This window comes from Oreochromis niloticus, linkage group LG13 (assembly GCF_001858045.2).
Source record: "Oreochromis niloticus isolate F11D_XX linkage group LG13, O_niloticus_UMD_NMBU, whole genome shotgun sequence".
Classification (NCBI taxonomy): Eukaryota; Metazoa; Chordata; class Actinopteri; order Cichliformes; family Cichlidae; genus Oreochromis; species Oreochromis niloticus.
This window is the reverse complement of record NC_031978.2, coordinates 17,531,344-17,554,439: the sequence shown is the minus strand read 5'-3', so window position 1 is coordinate 17,554,439 and position 23,096 is coordinate 17,531,344. Positions and strand designations below refer to the sequence as shown.

Below are 23,096 nucleotides of genomic sequence, written 5' to 3'. Positions count from 1 at the left end.
CACACGCACACACCTGTGAACAGTCGGTGGGAGGTCCACCTGTGGGTCCCAGCAGCGGCGGCGGAGGCAGGCTGGTGAGTCCTCCTCCTCCTGCCACCGTCACTCGTTTCCCTGGAAGCCGACAGAAACCAGTCGGACGTCCTCTGCGCCTCCGGTTTAGACATTGCAGGATTCAGACGCGCAACCGGAGGAATGCGAGGCAAAAATCGGTGTTTTGGATGAGAGAACTTCCTTTTAACGCGTGCGTTTTGGTTTCGAGAGTCTCCGGAGCCCATAAAAAGGCTTCGAAATGTCTCACCAGCAGCGACTCGTCCAGCTCTCAGCAGCTTCGCTGGCTGTAGTTTTCGGCCCGGACGAGGAGAGTGTGCGCGCCGGCGGAGGGAAACTCGGCGGCACCGGTGCGAGCGGTCAGGAGATTTTCGAGGACTTTAAAGCGCAAAACTCGCGAAGTTTCTGGAATAAGAGACTGGTCAAGGCTATAGCTGAGGTGTACTTTCAGGGATGGATGGAAAACCTGGTGCTTTTCATTCAAGGCAACGCCAGCAACTTGGAGGTGCTGAGGGAAGCGTGGATGCGCAGGGCTTTGAGGTCACCGAAGGGATTTATCATTAAAGCTGTCGGTATGTGAGCGAAATGTCCACCAAACACACTTGAAAGTATTAAAGTAGAAGCAGCAGAACGTGTGTATACGCCACTGTCCCGTTTGCAATGCAAATAAGGTGATAGGACTCATTCAGCGCAGTGAACAGCTACTATTCATGTAATGGCACAAGGTGTTTTTTCTTTAAAGGGGCTCTTTATTGTAATCACACCACCAACAACACGTTTACCACTCTGAGACCAATGTGTGAAAGCTGTAAAGTGTGACTGACACAGAGCTGGCACAGTGGAACTCCACAAGATGTAGAAGTTGTAGCAGTAAAAGTGGAGATTACATTATTTTAGGTTTATTATTGTAAAGCTGACCTTTTTAAAACAACCTGTTTTAGCAGGTAGAATCTCTAAAGAGGCCACATGTTGCCTGCTTCATCACTTTCATAACTGCTGAAGCCACATCTGTTCAGTTTACTTGGAAGACTATGTTTCTAACTAGACCCCCACCCCACCCAACAAACCCATCAAACCCCTCAAATGTCTGGTGTGTTTGGGAGAACTGCATGCCAAATCAGTCCTTCCTCTGTTACTGACACAGTCATACGTTTACCCCAGCCCGTTAACAAACCTCCCTGTAATTGCTCCTAATTGCCCCCCTCTTCTCCGGCTGTGCTTTAAAGCAGCATATAGCGACACAGAAACAATGGAAATGGGGCAGAAACCTTTATGCAGCCTCCTATAGCATGATCTCACAGGCTGTAAATGTCTGACAGCACTGACCCCTGGAGAAAACGACAATCTTGTATGGATTTTAGAGCTAATGACCTTATTCTTAACAGACACATTCTTTTTTCCCCCCCTCCTCCTTATTTTAATCTGTAGGTTTTTGCAAATAAATGCATGGGGACTAATACTTGTCCACTTTTAAAATTACACAATTATAACATTAAAGTTAAAATCTCCAAAGGGTGTAGAAGGTGTTTTTCCAAATCTTGGCTGTTCGGGCAGTGTCCCAGTGCTGCAGCTGCCTTCCAACAGCTTCCCGGCTGCTTGCAGTACTGACGTTTCCCGTCTGTCTTCAGAGTAGTGCCTTTTGTCTGGATGTGTGCCTTCTGCTGTCTTACCTGCTGACTTTGTGTCAGTGTGTCAGCTCTGCGAGACTGAGCAGTGCACAGACAAGCAAATGAAGGAATGTGAAGGGGAGAAAGAGACCACACAGAGGGAGACCCCGGGAGGGCGTGGACTGACTGAGAGAGGGAGAGGGTGGAGGCTGACATGCCATCCCACTGAGCAACCCCTCCTGGCCCTGACTGGCCCGACTCAGCAGACAAACAAACACCACATGGGCCAAAGGTGATGGTGCACCTATTGTTACGCACGGCCCAAAAAGTGTGCACGTTCATGCGTGAGCTCACGTTCGAATGTGTTCTCCACAGCAGAAGCAAACACGTCTGCGTGTGGAAATACCACCTCCTTCTCATCCTTAACAAATCCTTCTCCTCGCGCCGCAGCAATTTGTATGGAAATAAGCTCTGGCAGGTTGTCAGAGCCTGGTTTACAGTCTTCTCGCTGAGAGCTGGTCAGCAGTGAATCACTGAGCGACTGCCTGCCGACCGCAGCCGCTTTTCTGTTACCCAGGATTAATGTCCCTCCGTTTCATGGCCAGTGTGGGACTGTGGAAGTCAGACTCCTAGATTGATATCAGGCATGGACTTAAGGCCTTGACATTGTCCTGATATAAATATGTCAGCTCGAAAACACAAAATGTTATGAGTTATGGGCTACAGTGAATTTCAAATAGCCCTATTTCCTTTCTCAGGTCAGAGGAAGGTTCAGACTTTACTGCAGTGTGGAAGTTTTTTGTGTGTAAGGAACGCCTAATTTAAGAGATGCTCAGCTGAAGCTAACCAGATGTAGGCAAAGTTAGTTAACATTGTCTAAAAAGAGACAAAGAAAGAGAGACACAGGTGACATAGATGGTCCTGTCTGGTTATCTGTGCTGATAGTCTCAGTGCAGAGAGATTGGCTTGTGGTCCCATCACCCACTCACCCACTCCCAGGCTTCTTCTAAAGGAAGACGCACTGGAAATGCGGTGTGCTGGAGGTGGGGAGGCTTGGTGGAGGACGGGGATTGTGGGGAGGTTAGACTGAGGTAAACAATCAGTGTGAGAAGTTGGTATGAAGTGTTATTAACGTGGGCAATGGGCCCAATGGAACTGAAGATCTCTGCTTAGACTAACTTATGTCTCTCATTCTTCATCCAGTGTCCTTCTGCAGGATAATAGCACTGTAAAACCATCTCACTTATGACTAGTGTGAGGATTTAGTTTACTGGAAATGCAGTGCAGTTACAGTACCTCAAATTATCACCCATTTATGACATGTGCCATATTTACCACACTTTGTGTGGATAACATCTCTTGAAATGCCTGCAATGATGCTTAATATGTGGAGCTGGATAAAGCACCACAGTCTTGTCACAGCTGTAGTTTTTAAAGATTATTCCAGTAAAGGGTGAACTGGAACTACATCATAATGGAGTTGTAATCAAGAGGGAAAAAAACAAGACAGTGGGATCTGGAGATTTTTTACACCACCTTAACAGCTTGTTTTTTGTTAAAGGGATGGTTTATTTGCAATCAGTGAGTTGCCTTAACGGAAAATGTCTGTTGTGGGTTAAACATGCTTGAGCGAAGCGTTAGATAATTAGCTCTATAGTGGCTTCATGTACTTTAACTGTGGAGCTGGAGTGGTTTATCTAGACTTGCATAAAGACTTAAAGCCCTAAACTGTCCAGATGAAACAAACAAGCATATCAGTTTGGGAAATTTTGTGGGTACTTTTAAGAAGCTTTTCAAACTTCAGGATGAGCAGGCTTGCTCCTCCCTACTCTTTCTCCGTAATTAAAAGGAAGTCAGTGTCATGAAATTCTCAGCAAGAGGGTAAAAAAGGTTTTTTTTTTTACTCCCCCAAAAAGTACAACTCTAAATTGAATCCAATTGTAGCTTCTTATTGCTCATTAAAATGCTCCAAACATTTTGTTGGCTTTGTTTAAATAAAAAAAACATAAAAAACAAAACAAAGAACTACAAATTTCCCCAAAGGCTTTAATTCTCAGTGGTAAACCACTCCAGCTGTCCCTTTGAAACCAGAGGCTCAGTAATGACTTTTAGCTGGTTCTGCATTATTTAGCGTGTCACTATTGTCCCCACAGCAGGATGAGCATGGAGACACAGGCTTAAACATTTATATGGAGTAAGCCACCGGTGTAATGAGGTGTTCTGTATCCTTTCTACTGTCAGTCTCTGCAAACCTTCTTTCCTTTGAACGCAGGCGTAAACAAGTCTTCTCACCTTTGTCAGTGAAATCACTACTTTTCAGCACATCTGTGTCATTTTTTGAGCACTGTAAGGTATGACTAAGCTGCTCTTTTTAAGCCAAGTTTCTTTTTTTAAATGGTATGTTTCATTTAACTTGCCATACCATGAGGTGGTGATGCATTCCTGAAATGCTTCATTTACTCTTGAGATCATTTCCTGAGCTCGCAGCTCAGCAAGCCTCATTTCTGCCCTTTACTTTTCACTTGAAAGTGTTGTATTTTCACACCAGGGGTTTCTCCTTTCATGGGGGTATTTTGTCAGAGTCTCAAAGCGCTCCACTAATAGTCATAACTCTTCCAGATGTTAGCTTATTAACCATGACACCGCCTTGCCCGCCCCTAAATGGCCCACCCTGTCCTAACTAAGCAGCACAGGTCAAAGGTTACAGCCTTCTTGCTAACAAGGTACCTCGGGGTTATTTAGCTTCAGAGGGTTTTATAGAAAGAAACATACATTTAAACAGTATCCAGGTGTTCTTTGCTCACTGCGTTTCTGCTTACGTCTCAGTATTTTACCCACCGGGTGACAAATGTGCACTTGTGAATGGACATGTCAGGGCTGCATTGATCAATATTACTGGTAACATTATTGCTATTCATTCACTATATTTTGCAGTTTAACTGTCTACTTTTTGATAACAATTTCAACCTCTTATTTAAGTTTTTCTTTTTTTTAATTAAAACGATTACTTTAAGCTTGCTATTTCAGTGTCAGGTGATCATTATTACTTCTATCCAGCTATTTAGTTTTTTATCCCTTCCTGTAACAGTGTCAATCATTGCCACAAGTTAACCATTAGTGTAGCTAGAGCAAACTTCCTTTTGACCATCTATTGAAATTTGATCAGCTTATAACGAATAATCACATTTATCTTCGTTTTTCAAACTCTGTTTTATGACAGTGGCCGTGCTTTCAAAGAGGTCCTAAGGTATGAATTTAAAACTAATTGTATACCAATCAGCCGTGTAAATGTTTTAACATCTTCCATAAATGTTGGTTTGGTAGGTCAGAAAATACGTCATTGCACTGCCAAGATGAGAGACGAGGCATGTTGCAGATGCAGTTTGCAGGATTTGTAACAAGTGCCGAATTGGAGTATTAAGAAAGGAAAATTCCATGAAATTCTAGTATTAAACTGAATGTTTTTCCCTAAAATTGCAAAATAGGGCAAAGGTTTTGGTAGTATTTGCACACTTGATGTGCCTTTCTTGTCTCATTCATATTTATAAATAACCAGTTTAAAGGAAAATTAATTAAATTGTTACTTGAAAGGAGCCTTTTACAATCACTTTTATTGTATTTTGCTTTTGGCAAGATTTTTTTCTGCAGTTATCTACAGTGTTTTTTTTCTAGTTCCTGTGGTTGCAAAAATAGCTTAGCAAATAATTCAGAAACCTTGACCTGTATTCTCAGATGTGACCCTCCGTGTGTGTTTATGAAGGACTCGGCATGTGCATGCACTCCTGCCACATCATTTGTTTGCCACATCCTTTCCCATTAAGCAGGAAGCTAACCCCGGTGCGAATCAGGCATGTCGGCCTCTGGATCGACCCAAACACTGGGCTCACCCGCAGCGGCTGAGTGGACCAATGCCAACAATAACAGTTAAGGAGTTTCCTCTTCATCCCTGAGCTTATGCACCCTGTCAGTGACAGCTTAGGTTTCCCTTGGTGGAATTATCTTTATTCAGTCTCCGGTCAGACAAATGGGTCAGACTACATTGCATTAAACTCTGCATCACTATTAATGTTCAGTTTCCTGACAGGATGTTTTCTTTGCTTCATGTAGCAGTAATAAATGCAAAGGTATGCTAACATTGGTTCAGTAATAGCAAGGTGCTGTGTTATTGAATTTCAAGAGTGAAAGATACTTCCAAGAAACTATGACAGAGCTGATGATTTTAAGGGCATTGTGGAGTGATGGATCACATGGCGGATAGCGGATGGGAGCTGTGCTCCAAACACTGGGATAATAAACACAGGAATCTGCTGCACCTTCAGCTCAGTTTAAACGAGAGGAAATGGGTTTCATCTGCAACCAATGACTACTATCACTCATGATTAATGCTTGGATCTGCTGAAAATACTCCTCGATGCTGGGTATATATGTTTTTGTGGTGGGGTGTCAGTGGGGAAATGTCACATGTATGGAGTAGGAATGAAAATACCCAGATCTTTCAGGAAGACAAGCTGGAGATTTAGGGCCTCCTGTCTTTCTTTAAGCTCCAAGCTTGGCAAAGTGTCAGAAAAATGCATAGCAATATACTGTACAGGTCTTTAAAATGGGCTATTAAGCGTGAATGCTGAATATAGAGGAATCCTAAGAAAGAACCTTGGGGTACACCTTTTGTTAAATACACAAAGACCTCATGTGGGACACTTCTTTCCACAGTGATAGTTGCATGCAAACTAGTTGCGAAACCATTCCCACACAGCTGGATCAGAGTCTGAAAGTCTTGAAAACATCTGTGAATCAGTGACTGAATCAGTTGCTAGTTAAGTATCCGGAAACATCACAGCAGTGTCTTTGATTTTTTCCAGCAGAGGTCCAACATAAGGTAGTGGCTGAGATAGTGCTATGCTTGTCTTGATCCGAAGCCAGACTGATACACCGAAGAGGATAGGATTTCCTTTCTGGGTGCATGCCCTCGAATGCTGAACAAAAAATGTTAAATAATGTTATAAAATTTTGGGAATTGAACTGCCTCTTACTACTTTAGGGTTAAACATGAGGTATTATTTAAACGTATCCTTATGCATTCCTCACTGAGTGCATTTACTTTGAGGGCAAGCTAATCAGGTGGTTCAGCCAAACATCTGGCTAAACCGTGACTTTTTGTCTTATCTTGAAGAAATCAGCTCTTTCATTGAAATATATGCATATATTTATCTTTTTTATCAGTCTCAGAATTAAATTACAAAGCGATACAATATTTTTTTTTCTTCCTTTTTGCACAAAGGCATATTCAGTCAAGTGTTTTACATTTGCTTTAACAGCAGAAGCTTTTCAGACCCAATGATTGTTTTAAGTAGTATGGTTTTGTGCTAGTCCTTATAGGTAACCTAACTATCAGACTTAACAGGTTCATACTGAATATCAGGAGCACCAACAGAGTCAGTTGGGTACTTGATGCTAATCTTTTAATATAAAGAAATTAAAGCCTTTAAGGCTTTCATGCCATAAAATTGATCTTAAATAAAAAACTAGAAAAAGTTGCATTAACTGCAAAAATGCTGGGTGAATGCCATGTAGCGGAAATCGTGTGTCGAAAACAGCTGAAAAAGCGTAATTATCTGCTGAAAAAAAAAGAAAACTGTTTGCTGAAGATGGCTTTATTTGAAAGGGTACACTGAAGAGTGTCAAGAAAGCAGTGGCAGCGCGAGCGGGGAAGACATGCAGCAAGACCCGCAGGTAGGATTTGAACCTGCGCTGCTCGCTCTCAGGGCGCTTGCTCATCTCAGTGAGGCAAACCGGCAGTCATCCCAGAGAGAGACATGACGAGAGAAAAAACGGCGTCCAGAGTTTGAAATCTGAGAGAAGGACAGACTTCCTTTTCTGAAACAAACGTAATTCATGGGAAAACTGTAAAGTGAAAAATTCTTTCACCATGAGCGTCAGGAGTGTCTGAAGATATATTGGCACAAGGCTCATGTGTCTGGAGTCCACGGTTTAGGAGATATGACCCGTTGAAATGTTAAAAAGCGTAATATTTTAAAATAGCTGGCATAAGCAGAATTAGCAGAACAGTTTAAAATTTGAATGGTGAAAATAGCACCGAAACTGTGGGCATAGTTAAGCAGCAAAGAATAAAGAAACAGGAACTCAATAGGTTGAATGCGTACAGCATTCACCCAATAAAATCTGCAACAAGACACAGTATAGGTATTTTTCCTTTTAAGTAAAATGGCTCTGCTCTAGTGCTTCAACTCTGGTGGTGTCATTTGCACCAGCGAGTATGTTAGCTTATGTGTAAATAATTGTAACCCTTCTTTTGAAATGGAAAAAAGTCCCCCTGAAAGTGCAACAATAATCTCTGGTATGCATCTTTAACTGTGCATTTTCTGTAAAGAGGAAATATAATAGTTTTGCCTTGAACACTTCAGATGTGGGCTGGAACAAAGCCGAGATGAATAGTTTCTCAGGGGATTGGGACCAATTTGGCCAGAGATACTGCAGAGTACTAGTTTTTATACATTAAAGAACAAAGGAAAGGTACTGTGGCACAGAAATGGATCCGGCAGACTCTGAGGTAATGTTCAAGTTCATCAAAGCAGATGAGAACCAGAAACGTCGCGGTGTGGTCCACTTAGTCTGAAGAGGTATGAAGTGAAAGAATGAGAAAATAAATTGTCGGTAAAGCTGTGCTTTAACTCTGTCTGATGGCATTGGCATAAATTGAAATCATGCTACACTTAAGATGTTTTTGGTATAAAATACAGCCCTGTTTATCTGAGGTCTGCTGTTAAACACCTGGTCAGGTGTGTTTCCTATTTCACCAGAACGTGATGATGGGGTTCCTACTCACTAGCTTAGTGCCAGGTCACTTTTATGAGCGGGATTGCTTTTCCAATTGTTCTTCTTGTGAATCAGACGGTAAAAGCGTTATTTTATGCCATTACAGCTGCGGGGATTTGCAAGCAAGATTTGCGGTGACCCACTATAAACCACTGTAGATCTTTTGAGCTCGGTGAATGACAGTTTGAGAAGCTTAGTCACAGGCTGTTTGTGCTTACTTGCCAACATACATCAAATATCAAAGGCCCGCTTTGGCAAACTTTGTCTCGAGGCTGTTACAGAAACGACACTTTTGCTGCTGTTTCTTCTTTTTCTTTGTTTTCGTATTGGACGTGGCAGCTCGCTGCCACAGTAAAGGTTTCTATGGTGATGTGGGACAACACAAACCCAGCCTGGGTTTTTCTTCGTTGCTCATGGTTTTAGCTCATGAATTTTCTTTAGTCAAGTCGTTTTGACTTTTATCAGCTTTTATTCAGCTGTTTATTTTAAGATGTTGCAATGCTTGTATGCCGATGAAGGGGCTAAATTGCCATTTTAATCTACCAAAAAACCCCCCCAAAACAAGCAGACACAGTCCAGATTTGACCTTTTTTCTCCCACCTTGATTCCTCTCTTGCACTGCACTCTCTGATGCTGAACCATGAATAGGTCAGATGCAGGTTTTATTGGCAGGAATCAATCAATAAAGCTCTAAAATGCTCAGTGGCTCAGCATTTATAGCTTATTGGTTATTGATGTGTTAGACACAGGAAGCTCATGGATGGTAATTTTACGGCAAATTCTATAATAGGTTTTTATTTCATTGACATTTTGCTTAATGCTGGGCTTTTGGGGTGAAAGAGCAGTGTCGCCACACTGGGAGAGGTTTCATTGCTGGGATATTTGCTCTGTGATTGCTTTCTGAAGGGATCTTTTCACTCAGTTTATTGGGCCATTTAACTGCAACGCCCACGTCTGTGTTCTTATGCGAGTTAAAGACACAAACTCATAAAGCACTTTTAAAAAGTGCAGCACACACACATATATAGGAAGGAAGGCAAGGGCGGTGTCACGGAGCCCTGCTTGTCCAAAATACCAAGGACAAAGGGTAGCGGTCTTGGGACGGGTGGGAATTTAGCACATAAATTAGAAATCTGACAAAATGTTTGACATTGTGTCACCAAGGTTGACTGAATCTTGCATGTACGGTTAGCAGATTTACTGTAGCACATAGTTAAACTGACTTAGTGAGGGAGAGATAAGGAATGACTTTAGTCTGTTTGGGCAGGCCTTGAGATCTCGCTGAATGCCATGCTGTGTGTCTTTAATGAGGGAGAGAGAAGATTATCCTGTTTGCCTCCTGGAGCCTACAAGATTAGACGATAGCAGGATGAGATAAGCGGGTGGGCATCTTTGAGTGGTATGTGTTCCTAGAGGGCTACTGAATGAGGGATTGTCTAAATCAAACCTAAAATTTTAGTTAAATTTTACCTGCAGCAGCGCAAAGATGAAAGGTCAATAGTAGACTGACTACAACACAGCTCTGAATCAGGTGCTTCTTGGCTCAAGGACAGAAAACATTCAGGAAGCAAGGGACTGGTGCACACTGAGCAGCCTTTAATGATCCAAACTATAGGATCATTAAAGGCTGTATATAAAAGATTCATGTAGTAACTGTTATGTAACTCATTGGTGTGAAGAAAATTTGAAAATTGGTCAATTTGCCATTTTTGGCTTTTGAAATCTTGATTTTTCAGCCAAAAGTTACCATATTTATTTAAGAGGTTGGAGTGCTAAGTTAAGAGCTAATGCTTTCGAGCCTGGTTATAGGAAAACAGTAGTTGCGGTGCAACCAAAATAATTGCAAGTTCACTGCACACAATTGCAGTCTTGTTGCCTTCGAAATGGTTGCATCCACAGAGGATAGGGATCAGGTGTGTGACCTCTCGTACTCAGTTGCCATCTTCAAAGTGACTTTGTGATAGCGATATGACTGAGTTGGTCTGTTATCAGTTTGCAGTTGAGTCAACTTGGTAATTACATATGCTCTGTTTGTCATGAAAGAGTGACTGACTTTGATAAATCGCTAAAATCACAAATCTCTTGTCTTCTGTTCCAAACCTGTTGCCATCTACATTCAAAGAAATTCACATTAATTGCATACAATCAAAGTCCAACCAGAACCTCTGACGGAGAAATTCACAAATTCCTCCACAAACGTGCTCAGTAACCTTGCTTTCACGTAGAAATATAACCAGAGTACAGCCAGTTAAGTCCAGTCCTCTAATGGAAAGAGATGCTTCACAGATGAGTAGCACTCATCTGCACTAACTCAAATTGATTGCGATGTACTGGCCAGCTGTTTGTGTTTGTTAAATAGATGCCACAACTACTTGTAACAGAAAATTGAATTAGCAAGCTATAACTGTATGGCATATGATAGCATTGCGCAGAAACAGATAACAGTTTATTTACTATTTAAGTGGCAATGAAATTCAGACGAATTTTATTGTTTCAATTAAAGGTCAAATATATTTCTTTTACAAGGCTGTAAACACATTTAATTTCAGTGAAAATAACTGAGCATTTTAACGTGCTAGGCTCTGAATACAGCTTTAAGTGGCCATTCAAGGGTTTACAGTTTTAGTGAATTCCAGGTTGTCTTTATTTTTCTAGCCCTTGAAGTTGTGTTTGAGGTTAAAAATGGCCTATGGGCAAGCTCTGTGAGGCAGAGCTAAATGTTATCAGTAGAAGTAGTACAGTAGAAAACAAAGCTAACGTGTTAATGTTAGCTAGCTGTTAGCTAGTTTGACTTACGCTAACAACTACACATTAGCAGAAAACATAAAAATACCTGAGGCTGATTGGACTGCGGTTAGTTTTCAGGTATTTGGGCCAATAAAGACCTGGACACGCTGAAGTTTTAGTGTTGGAAGAAAAATTGTTGCTGTGACATTGTGTAACAAACCATCCGGTTGTTATTCAGACATTTTAGTAAAAGCTCCAGACATTTGCTAAATGATGACACTAGAGAAAAATTCTCATGCACTTCTAGCCTCAAATGTCATGGCAATCCATACAAATATTATTAAGATATTTCATATATTTATTGGTAGTCCAATAAACATTTCCATCCCTACAACAGTGTGACTAATGGGCATACAGGATAATAACCAATATTTCACATTAATGCGCAGTCTGTTTATATTTACAGGAATCTTATTGTACTGTTCCAAGGCATAACTTAAAGCCAGTACATCACATGTTTTTTGTTATCGAGGGCTGGTGATGATCAGGAACGGAAGACTTTGCTAGAGTTTCACTTCTTGGCAAAATATCATTAAATATTAAAATGTCAGCTAAATGGTTGAAATGTTAAATGATATACAAGCTGTTGTGAGACTTTTTTTTAATTAATTGTTTTACTTTTTGCTCTACTGTGTGTCTGAAAATGTGTGGGCTCTATTGTCTGAGCATATTTGTGATGATATCTTTCTACATTGTGCAGAAACCAACATGTTTAATCATATTAGTGAGTTTCATAAAGTTAGGTGCTTCTAGTCTTTGAATATTGCTATAACTTTATGGCACGTCCACTGATTGAGAAGTCCATAAACAGAAGATTTTTGCCTTCTCTGCATTCAGTAAAGATAATTTAGAGATAGTTTGACAGTGGTGCAATTTATGGCAGGTCTGCAGCATGTACTTTACGGTGTGGTGCAGTATTTTACTCCAAGAGACTTAAGGTAATGCAATCACGTATGAAATGAGACTCAAGAGGCTCTAAGGTCTGCTAACAACATGTGAGCCATGTGAATACATGTGGTATTGATCAGTGTCAGCAGCCAAAAGTATCTCAGTGGGGATTGAGGAGAGAAGGTCTCTGCCAGTCATTGCTGCAATATGAACAGTCGGCTTTAGATATTTTTCATTTTGTTCCCCAGGCAGCAGTTTATTCTCACATGGAAAACTTATGACACTGGAAGAATGTTTTTTAGGTCTGCAAGGGGCAGAAATCATAGTGTGGACTTCGTTGCTTTATTTTAATGTTGCGGTTAATGCTGTTCATGAAGCAAAAATCAGGCTAGTTATATAAAATCACAATGATCTTTTAATTTCAAGTTATTTTAATACAAACCAGCATGTGATTTAAGCATTGCACCCCTGATAAAGAAACTCCTGCTCCTATTCCTGTAGGAACAAGATGGAAGGGATAACTATAACATTACTTAAACTGTTTTTCTTTCTGCATATTTATATATGACTGTATATCATAGCTCATTTCAATAAAAATGCAAGAAGTATCACAGAGACTCCAGTATCATGACCTGTAAGCCTTTAGTATGAGTCAAGCACCAAGTGCAGTAGGTCCAACTTTTGCCATATGCAATCTGGAAATCCATTGACTAGTCTGCTGACTCTTTTGCGGGTTAACCCAGCAGACCTCTCTGGACTTTCTGTGCTGCCAGTGTAGTAAGTGGTCCAAGATTTCCATTTCAGCAGATAATGCAGATAAATTAAAGAAACTGCGAGGTGATGCATTTCAGCAGATGCCTACCTTCCTTTGTTCTCAGTTGTTTTCTTGGTTGTGGCCGGACTTCAAATGGAAATCAGAAAGTTTCCAGTACCAAAAACCCATTGCTTATAGATTGTATATCTGCATGAACAATCATGTGAAAAAGTGTTTTCTCAGGACTCCAAACAGTTTTATAAATACATATTTTTTTCTGTACAACTTTATCAGTCTCACATTTTTATGGAGGAATTTTAGCAAACTCTTCTTTCAATTCATTGAGATTTGCAGGCATTTGTTTATGCAAAGCTCTCTTAAGGTGTCAATCAAGTTGAGCTCTGGAGTTTAACTGGAGTTTGACTGGACCATTGTGATTCTTTGTTTTGTTGTTGTTGTTGATTTCCTGATGTGCTTGGGATCATTGTCCTACTAAACAATCAACAGCTCAACTGCTGCCCAGTTTCAGCCAGGTCAGCTTTAGCTGTCAGACATTACTTTGATATCCACAGGAGTTTATGTTACACCAGATTCTCAGGTCCTGTGGCTGCAAAACAAACCCAAATAATCACAACGCCACCTCCGCACATGACAACTGGTATTACGTGTTTGTGTTGATATGCTGTGTTTGGATTTTCACCAGATGTGGTCCAGTTCATTATGGCCAAACACCTCCACTTCGGTCTAATCTGTTTAAATGTCTGTCTAAAGTCTTGTGGTTTGTTCAGATGCAACTTTACAAGCCTAAGCCATGCTGCCATGTAATTTTTTAGAAAGCAGGCTTTCTCCTGGCAAATTTCACAAATAAGCCACATGTGTTCAGCCTTTTTCTAATAGCACTGACCTTGGTGTGAATTTTTTTGGAACATCCACTCTTGGGAAGATTGTGCCGTTGTGTTAACGCACACCTGAATGCTGCAGATTAGCAAACTTTGAGAGCATTCGTATAGGTGCTCCATCCATAAATCAAGTGCATTTGATTAGTAGCACCTGGCTGCTACTTACTCTCTTAATGTCTATGAAAACAGTGAGGGTGTTTTTCACAGGACTCTCTGCAGTTGTGTGAAAACTTTCTTTTTCACAGAAAAAGAATTAGGTCAGATGATGACAAGCTGAGTGCAGATAACCCTTTGACGAGATTATATCAAACTGCTACTCCTTCTGGTAACTCGCATTAACACAATGCTCGTCCCCGTTTTGGTTCTCAAGCTGCTATTTTCCCTGTCTCTCCCTTATGACACAGGGTTCGGTTGCCATGGTGCCCAGCCGGGTATTCATGCTGTGTATGACAAAGGGTTTAATGTCGGTGGCCTGGTCTTGGATTACAGCAACACAGAGATCCGTTCCCCCTGGAGAGAAGGCGGTTACAACGGTGAACCTCTCCGACAGTCACGCCTGCTAATGTTAGACTCAATAAAGATCCTCAGCCAGCCCCATCCTTCCATTACAGCAATATTTCCCACATCTGAACTCCTACAGGTGTTTTTTGTCATGTCTTGCACCAAAAGTTCAAGGCAGTTGCAATCCATTGCATGTAAGAAACCTATTGGCTTAATATATTTTTGCATTTAACCCTTTTAGAAGAACAAATCCTAATAATCCGGAACCTACAGGATATCGTGCTTTGAGCCAGGACACGATCCCAGAGGATAACAATCAATCCACTGATATTACGTCTGTGCGAAGAGAAGATTAGTTTGTTGATTCCCTGTGATTAGGATGTTAATTATTTGCCTCCCACTCCTTTAACTCTGTCATAACCTTGCTGACATTTTCACTGTTGACTGTGTTTGTAAGTGGTTTCTATGCGGACAGCCTGCCAGACATTCCTATAGGAAGTTAACAACAATGAGAAGCTAAGTCAGCAGCACTAATTCACTGCCAGGGAGACCGCTGTTGAGATATCCGCTCTGAGGTTTAGACAGCTTAATGTCTTGTCTCGGCTGGGGGAAGGCAGCTTTTTTTTTTCTTTTACAATCCCTCATAGGATCAGTTTTGCAAAGAAAGACCCCTGCCTGTGAACCTTACGAGCATTAAGTGAACCCCATGTGCTGATAATTGTTCTGTTACTTTTTTAGGTTCACATATTCCTTCAATTTTTTTTAAATTAACTGAAATGCAGGACCATTTGTAGTGATGAGAATATTTCAAGCAGCACAGTTTTTAGTGTTAACAGTGTTTTTAGGCTACTTATTATTCATTTGTGTAGCTAAAAGCTGTTATGTGGGGTCTTTTTCCAACTTTTCTTTCCCTTTTTGTAAAAAGTTTAAGTCTTAACCTGATCTTAACCTTAGTTTTCATCTGTTTATATATGCAGAGAAGCCAAAATGTTTTAATTGTACCAATATGCAATTTCATATCACATATTTTAACACTGGATTACATTTATGTCCATGTGGTAGATTACACACACTGATTAAGTCATTTTTTCCCATATAAAATCTGTCAAAACATTCTGTGGTCGTAATGCAAGCGCCGAGCTGAAAAATAAGTGATTTTGACTAATGACACGTCCCTCTTCAAACAATAGTTTTTTTGTAAATTTGCCTGCATCTGTCATCGTGTGTGTGATACGTATGCGTGTTCTCATTCTTTACTATAGCAGATATTTGATTAGCTGTATATTTTCCCTGCCTCAGACATAAGTGGTTCAAGTGTGAGGGTTGTAAATGTTTAGCTTACATCAAGTGGTGAGCTTGGCAGTGCTTTTGAATGAATGCCCCAGGGCTGATGGGGAAATCACTCACAGTCATACAAGTGTGACATTTATACACAAAACACTGTTGTCAACACAAGCAGTCTCCAAAAGTTCCAAGCGGTCACGTAGCTGAATTTAATTAGTTGTGTGCATGTGATAACTTTACACTCAAGTTTTCAAGTAGCATTTTTGATGGATTGCATTTTCTTTTTTCCTGTTTATCATTTTTTGCGCACCTTTCACTGGTGTGGTGTAGATGATTAACTAAAACCAATTTTCCACTCCGATGGGTAAGGTTCTGTCCGTGACTTTGGAAGTCTAATCATTCATCAGCAGTGGGTTTGAGACCCTTGGTCGGCTGGCTGATTGTAAGCTTTATGTTGGGATAACATTGTTGTTAGCATGTCAACATTGTAGATCATATTGCAAGCATTTCTTTTACCCCTTTTATGTTAGATTGCAAGACATAAGTTATCCACAGCAGCAAAACCCACATTCTCTTCTTAATCATTACCACATCAAATCCACCCACCACTACTGTTAACCTAACATATATATCTGAACTCTACTCTGTAATTAATACTCAGCACCCTCTAAAAGTAAACATTGCTGATATTATGCTATGTCTTCTGGTTTTGGCTGGCCTTTGCACCCTCTTTGGAGAAATCTTCTGGAAATTTTGCTGCTTTCCCCTCTGGAACCCAGATCGAGCTGCAAATGTCTGTCACTATGATGTTACCTCACTTTGTAGGAAAAAGAAGATTGCGTGTCATGACACTGGTACTAGTAACTGCCTCTTGTCTCTGAACATAGTAACACATTAACCAAATGAGAACATTTCATGTAACCAGTGAGGTAACCAGTCTCCATTCATTTCCCCTTCATTCAGTCCACTCTTATAAATATGGTGTTAAAGAGTCCCCTCAATATGATCCCAACCCTCTAATCCCTGCTTCTCCATGTGTGAAAGTTCATGTTGGTCTAAAGTTTCCTAAAATGCCTGGTTAGCTTCAGGTTTTATGATTGAAAGCTTTGTGGCTTTTTAATAGGCTCCCACACTTTGTTTGCACGATAAAGAAAGATCTGTGAAGTTGTGCAGATTGCTGGGATTGTGATATGAAGTGCACATTTACAGAATTAATTTCATACTATTTTTGCAGAGACAAATGTTTCCAAGACCCTTTTTCTTAGTGTCTCTCAGGTTTAGTAACATGTTTGTCTAGGGGCAGCTCCTAGATGTGTAGGTCTCTATGATATGGGGGCAGGATATCTGATCTGCCCAGCAGGCAGAGCTGTGGTCATTTCTGTGGGAGTAATGGAATTCTGTGGTCGGTCCCAGTACCAATGGAATTCCAAAAGCAGTCAGGCATGGTTCATATAACTCACATAAATAGACCACCTTGGTCATGATTTAGGAGGTGGTTGGGACAGGAATGTCAACTTCAGGACTTTGAGTTGTTTTCACTGGCAGCGCAAGTCAGAGAGAGACCCTCTGTCCCAGGTGTGTTTATATCTCCTGCAGCAGGCCCACCTGTTCCACCCAGTAATCTGCTTATGTGTGTGTGTGTGTGTGTGTGTGGTTTTCAGGTGACCTGTCCCCAGTGCAGATGTCGCCTGTTCCGCAGTCCCAGTTCATTCCCCTGGCTGAGGTGTTATGCTCAGTCATCTCAGACATGAACTCTTCCCAGATCACCGTCAGTCAGGACTCACTTGTCAACTACATGAGCAAAGCTCATCCAGGTAATCCATGAAATACTGCCACAGCTTACTTGAGAAATGAATAGATAGGCAAGAACATTGGACCTCGTTGTCTAACAGTGCACACACAAATCTGTGCGTACAAAAATTTCATGCACAAATGAGTGATTTATCAGTATTTTTGTAGCGGAGTTTGTTTGTACTCTATGAAAAAATTTGAAGTGCCTCTGACCGTGTGTAGAAATAATGAAGACTAGAAAATGCTTAGAAAATGTTAAAACGCAGCTTTAAACTGAATATCAATACTACTACTACTACTACTAATAATAATAATAAAGTTGCCTTTTGGTCATTATTTGCAGTTTTCCAAAAACACTGTGTAACAAATCACAATTAATAAAAAATAGAATAAAAAAAAAATACTATTTCAAGAAAACAAAAATAAATAAATGAATAAGTAAATGGAAAAATCTAGGCTTTACCTTTTAATTTAATCATATTTCAGTATTATCTTATCTCATATTTAAATGATCTTATATTTCATTAAAAGGGATTATATCATTACTAGATGTCATCGCTTAGTCTTAATTTTTTTACGACTGACAAATCACTTGCAGTGTTAGTCTTTTTTTCATCATCTTCGATGTCCAAACTGGGCTGCTTTAGCTAAGGTGGTTTGAACGAGTAGTCTACCAATCAAAAGGTTGCTTGATCAATCCCTGAGTCCTCCGGTTATTATGCTGAAGCATCCTTGGTGAACCCTGAACCCTGAGTTTCCCCTGATTCATCCATCAGAGTGTGATCATGTCAACGAGATATGTGGCAGAAATATTTAAAGTACTCAGCTGAGTAGAAAGGCACTAAGTGCCAGTCCTTAAGCCACACTGAGTGTCTAAGGGAAAATTATATTAAGAACCTCTGTTACTTCAGCTGGAGCATTACTTTATTTATTTTTTCTTATTATTTTTTTCACCATTGTCACTCTGGTGGAAACACAATTGTTTCTGCGGCTTTTCTGGCTTAGGAAAGCCGCAGAAACACCGTCACCACTTTCACATGGAGGTATAAAGAAATGCAGCAGATTTTGTGTAGATTCATAAACCTGTTGATTCAGCATGATTCTGTTTTACTAACATACAAAAGATGGCAAGAGCGAAATAGGCCAGTGCGCATGTTTCATAAATCTCATATACTAATATGGGAGCAGTATTTTCTTTTCTTTACAAGCAGTTAATTTTTTCATTTTATCGAGCATTTTATGACATATGGTGTTTTTGGACAGCGAGGCCTTCCTTTGTTTGTACGCATGGTCAGTGGCACTACTAAATGTATTGTGTGAATTAAAAAATAATAATAATAAACCACTGATTTATGGGTGAAACGTTCACATGCACAATTTGTGCACAGATCTGTGGGTATGCACTACAAGGTACTTGTTGGGCAGAACAAAGAAAGCCATAGGCCTGTTTTCAGCATCTGTTCTAGGCTAGGCTAAATGGCTGCTGGCTGTAGCTTCATAGTTTTCAGTTATGCATTAGAGATTTGGAATTATAAGCATTTCATTTCTTTTGGCCTTAATCGCATTCCCTTTTTTGTGTCTCAGGGATAACCATCCCCACTCAGGACATCCTCTATAACGCTTTAGGGAATCTGATCAAGGAACGCAAGATTTACCACACAGGCGAGGGCTACTTCATCGTCACTCCACAGACTTATTTCATCACCAACAACATGGTCAGAGAGAAGAACTGGTGGACTTCTTCTTCGGCAGATGACGCTCCTTTACCTCCTCCCGTTACTTACCTACTAAGTAACGACGTCTGTGTCGAGAGCACACAAACGCCCCCAGTCGCCCACTGCAAGTCCTGCAGCTGTTTTAGCCCCCTCCAAATTTCCACTAATGCCATGAATGCTCCAGCAACTGTGCCTCCCTCCACCGTCCCAGATCAGCATTCCGTGTCCGTGTCCATAAGCGAATGCACAGGGAAAAGCTTAAAGTGGCCGCGACCTTTAGATCACAAACCCACCGTGCAACATCAGTCCACCTCCACTGCAGCAGATTGTCAGGCAAGTGAGATCAGCAAGACTACAGCCACTACTAACGCCACCAGCCGCAAAGAAAAAGATAAACCGGGGAGGAGGTTTGGGCTCAGTTTGTTCTGGAGGAATGGAGGAAAAAAGGAGAAACCGAAGAAGGAGTATGCATCTTTTTCAGGCCAGTTCCCTCCAGAAGAGTGGCCAGTAAGAGACGAGGATGACCTGAACAACTTACCCCGTGATCTGGAGCATGCAATCATCAAACGCATCAACCCTGAGCTAACTGTGGACAATCTGACACGCCACACGGTCCTCATGAAGAAGCTGGAGGAGAGAAGGGAGAGAGGGATGGAAAAAGTGCTGGACAAGGGTGTTGATAAAGATGATAAGGGAGTTGATAAGGGAATGTCTACTGAGATATTGGCATCTTCAAAACTGAGGCATCATCACTCATCCAAGGCAGGAGCAGGCAAACGATCTGCTCAGAAGGCCTCTCGCAGCAAGAGGAGGAGCCACTCGTCCAAAGAGAAGCACAGGGAAAAGGAGAAGGACAAGGTTAAGAACAAAGCTTCCATATGTGCGGACAATTATCCAGAGGGGGAGGATTTGATCCCTACGCGGCTCAGAGTGGAAATCGCTGTTGATGAACCAGTTCAAGTGGAAGAATGTGGAACTGCTGAGGGAAAGTCTCTTTATAAGAAACGCATTGAAAACCCTTTCCAGACACATCCGCTCAAAGAAGCCGAGAACAGAATTCCCGCTGCCAGAGAGCACAGAAGACGAGAGGTGAAAGAGCACAAGACTTCGGGATCAGGGAGGAAGGACCGAACGAGTCATCGCTCCAAATCTTGGGACCCACACCGGGCCAGACTGATGGCAGCAGATGGAGAGAATGAAGTGAAATTCACTACATCTGAAGAACAATACAACTGCAGCCCTGAGAGGGAATTTACTGCTGATCTTCTTTTCCAATCGGACACGAAGCCCAGCAGAGAGCTGCCACTAAACTACAGCTCAGTCTACCCACAGAGCAGTACGCTTCGCATAGATGACAAGGTCAGACAGAGAGAGGACAGAGAGAGCAAACATTTTCAGGATGCCCCAGAATATGACAGTGTGCCAGATCGCAGCCAAAATATAGTTGGAAGTCTTCCTAACATCCAGCAGTATTCCAGTGCTAATGCCTCTCTCTCCACCCATCCCCATGAGCTTGCCATAATAAACAATGTATATGATTCAAATCTGCCCTGGCCCAAGCCCTCTTTACAGCGGAAACATTCCCTCAGACTCTCCAACCCACAAAAAGACAACACACAGAGGCCTAACGAGGTCTCTGAAACTACAGAGACCCAGAACCCACAGGAGATAAGACCTGTCACTATCAATAACAGAGAGCAAAGAGCCATGAGCCTGGGAGAAAGGCTGGAACTGACATCTAACAGCACTCCTTTGGTAACAGACACTGATGGCTTTATTGAGGACGACTGCAGACTCTATCAGAGAGCAGCTGATCAGGAGGATGATGATGCCTGCAGTTCATTGTGCCTGAATGACGATGAGGTTACAGAAGATGCAAATAAGTACACAACAGTTGGTGCGGACTATCAGGGTCACCAGCTGGTTTACCAAAACCGCGACTCTAATCTGAAGTATCAGGGACCACACAGTCGCCATTTTAAATCCAACTTTCACCAGCCAGAAATCACCTTAATGCAGGAGTCAGCAGATCGAATTCCTCCAGCAATCCAGAGGGAAGATTCCCTCAGCCCGTCCAGACCTGAAGACACCAGCTGGAGACTCCATCGTCAACACCAGAAGATCAGATCACCAAGAACCGAAAGCGAATCCAGCCCAAAACGGGATGCAGCGATCCAGGGAGAAAGATGGCACAAAGATGACCTCGATTTGGACTGTTCAGAAGCATGTGAAGTTGGAGACAGTAGCATCTTTGACTACTGCCAGACTAGCGAGATCGAATCGGACACAGAGACTGTGAGGAAGTCGGCTGATGAAGGTGACGGTGAGTCTGCTCACTGGGGAGCTGAGGTGGAGAAGAAGGAGGAAGAGAAGCATGTACCTCAGGCCCACAGGGCTGCTCTGAGCATGCCCGATGGAGCTAGAGGGGCAGATGTTAGGGAAGCTGTGGAAACGGGAGAGAATCAGAGCATCACAGGAGACAGCGGTATAGATTCTCCTAGGTGAGTGTTTCTCTTTAAATAGTTTTTTATAAATAAGATAATGAGGTGATACTGAATCTTAACAAATCCACTGATCCCAACCCAGATGCACGATCTCTTGTGGTCAGAGTTTTTACTACTTTTCACACCTCTGACTCATGTCTTTCCTACTGTGAGCCCACACAAGACTGCATCCTCCACATATTTCTGGAGGGGTTTTGGGCAGAATAAACACCATACTGAGGTTAGTTAACCTCTGGGTTACGTGTCTGCGGTTGGCCATGCTCGCAAGTTGTTTTTTTTTCTTATAGAGTAAATTGCAATAAAGCTGAACAAACACCTTGTGGCCACTTATAGCATCCAGTATTTGAACAGAAGGGAGTCATTTATGATAATTATGTATAATTGCTGTGCAGTACTTAAACACTCATGTTATAATCAAAGAGGAAGAAAGGAGTTCTTCTTTTTTTTTTTCACCATTGAACTCGCCGTGCACCCTGGTGTGTAGGTAGAAGCAGGGAGTGCACGACCACGTCACATACGTTACTGAAGTGGTGCATTTTGCCTCCACAGGACCCGGGTCAGCTTGGCCTCTAGCAACACTGTCATTCTTGAAGGTCTCAAGAGAAGAGGCTTTTTGCAGAACCTGGAGAAACTGCATTCGAAGAGCAGTGCCATTCGACCACAGAGCTCACTGCTGCAGCTGACTCCTGTCATGAACGTATAGCACGCCGGAGCTTTGCATTGGACCTTCATGGGTCTCAACTGGAAGAGGCCTTGAACCTCTCTGTTATATATGACTGTTAGAAATATATCCGATATCACAATTCTATGCATATCTTCACATAATGATAGCCATTGCTAAAGAGGCATGTGTACAGATGTACAGTATATATTTTGTGTTTTTGTAAATAATTTTAAAGTGAAATGCCATGGTGCATGGTGTGTCAGCAGCACCGTGTGTTATTTAGTGTACAGTCTTCCTTCTCTACAGCTCTAGTGTTGACCTTTTTCTTTCTTATCATGTAGAAATTACTACAAATAAAACTGTATATATAAACCCACACTGTCTTGAAATGGATGTCTCCATATGAACGTTTTAACAATATGAGTGCCTGCAAGAATTATTTTACAGTATGCTATCAGTGTAACAGGCCCCAGTTCATCCATCCATCCATTTATTTTCTTCTACCTTTCCAATTCAGGATTGTGGGGCAGCTGGAGTTGGGTGAAACTGGGCTGGTTGCCAGTCTGTGGCAGGGCTAACACAAAAGGAGAGACAAGCATTCACACTCACATTCACACATACAGCCAATTAACAACTAATTAGCCTAACATGCTTGTCTCTCAAATGTGGGAGGAAGCTGGAGAGACCGACCGCATGCATGTAAACTTCATACAGAAATACCCCAGGATTCAAACCCTGGGATCTTCTTGCTGTCAGGCAATGGTACTGAGCAGCTCCGCTTTTATTAAATTGGTAGATATTGCTTAAAACAGACAGGTTC

The 23,096-nt window shown here is 41.6% G+C and overlaps 1 protein-coding gene across 1 annotated transcript; it reads left to right on the top strand.

Annotated features, from left to right (window-relative positions):
• On the top strand, nucleotides 1-22,385 carry stox1 (storkhead box 1). Its single transcript, XM_005456532.4, has 4 exons — nucleotides 1-620; nucleotides 17,264-17,416; nucleotides 18,978-21,609; nucleotides 22,162-22,385. The coding sequence occupies exons 1-4, from the start codon at nucleotides 290-292 to the stop codon at nucleotides 22,313-22,315; spliced, it is 3,270 nt and encodes a 1,089-aa protein (XP_005456589.1). The 5' UTR covers nucleotides 1-289; the 3' UTR covers nucleotides 22,316-22,385.
• Nucleotides 22,386-23,096: the final 711 nt, after the last annotated feature.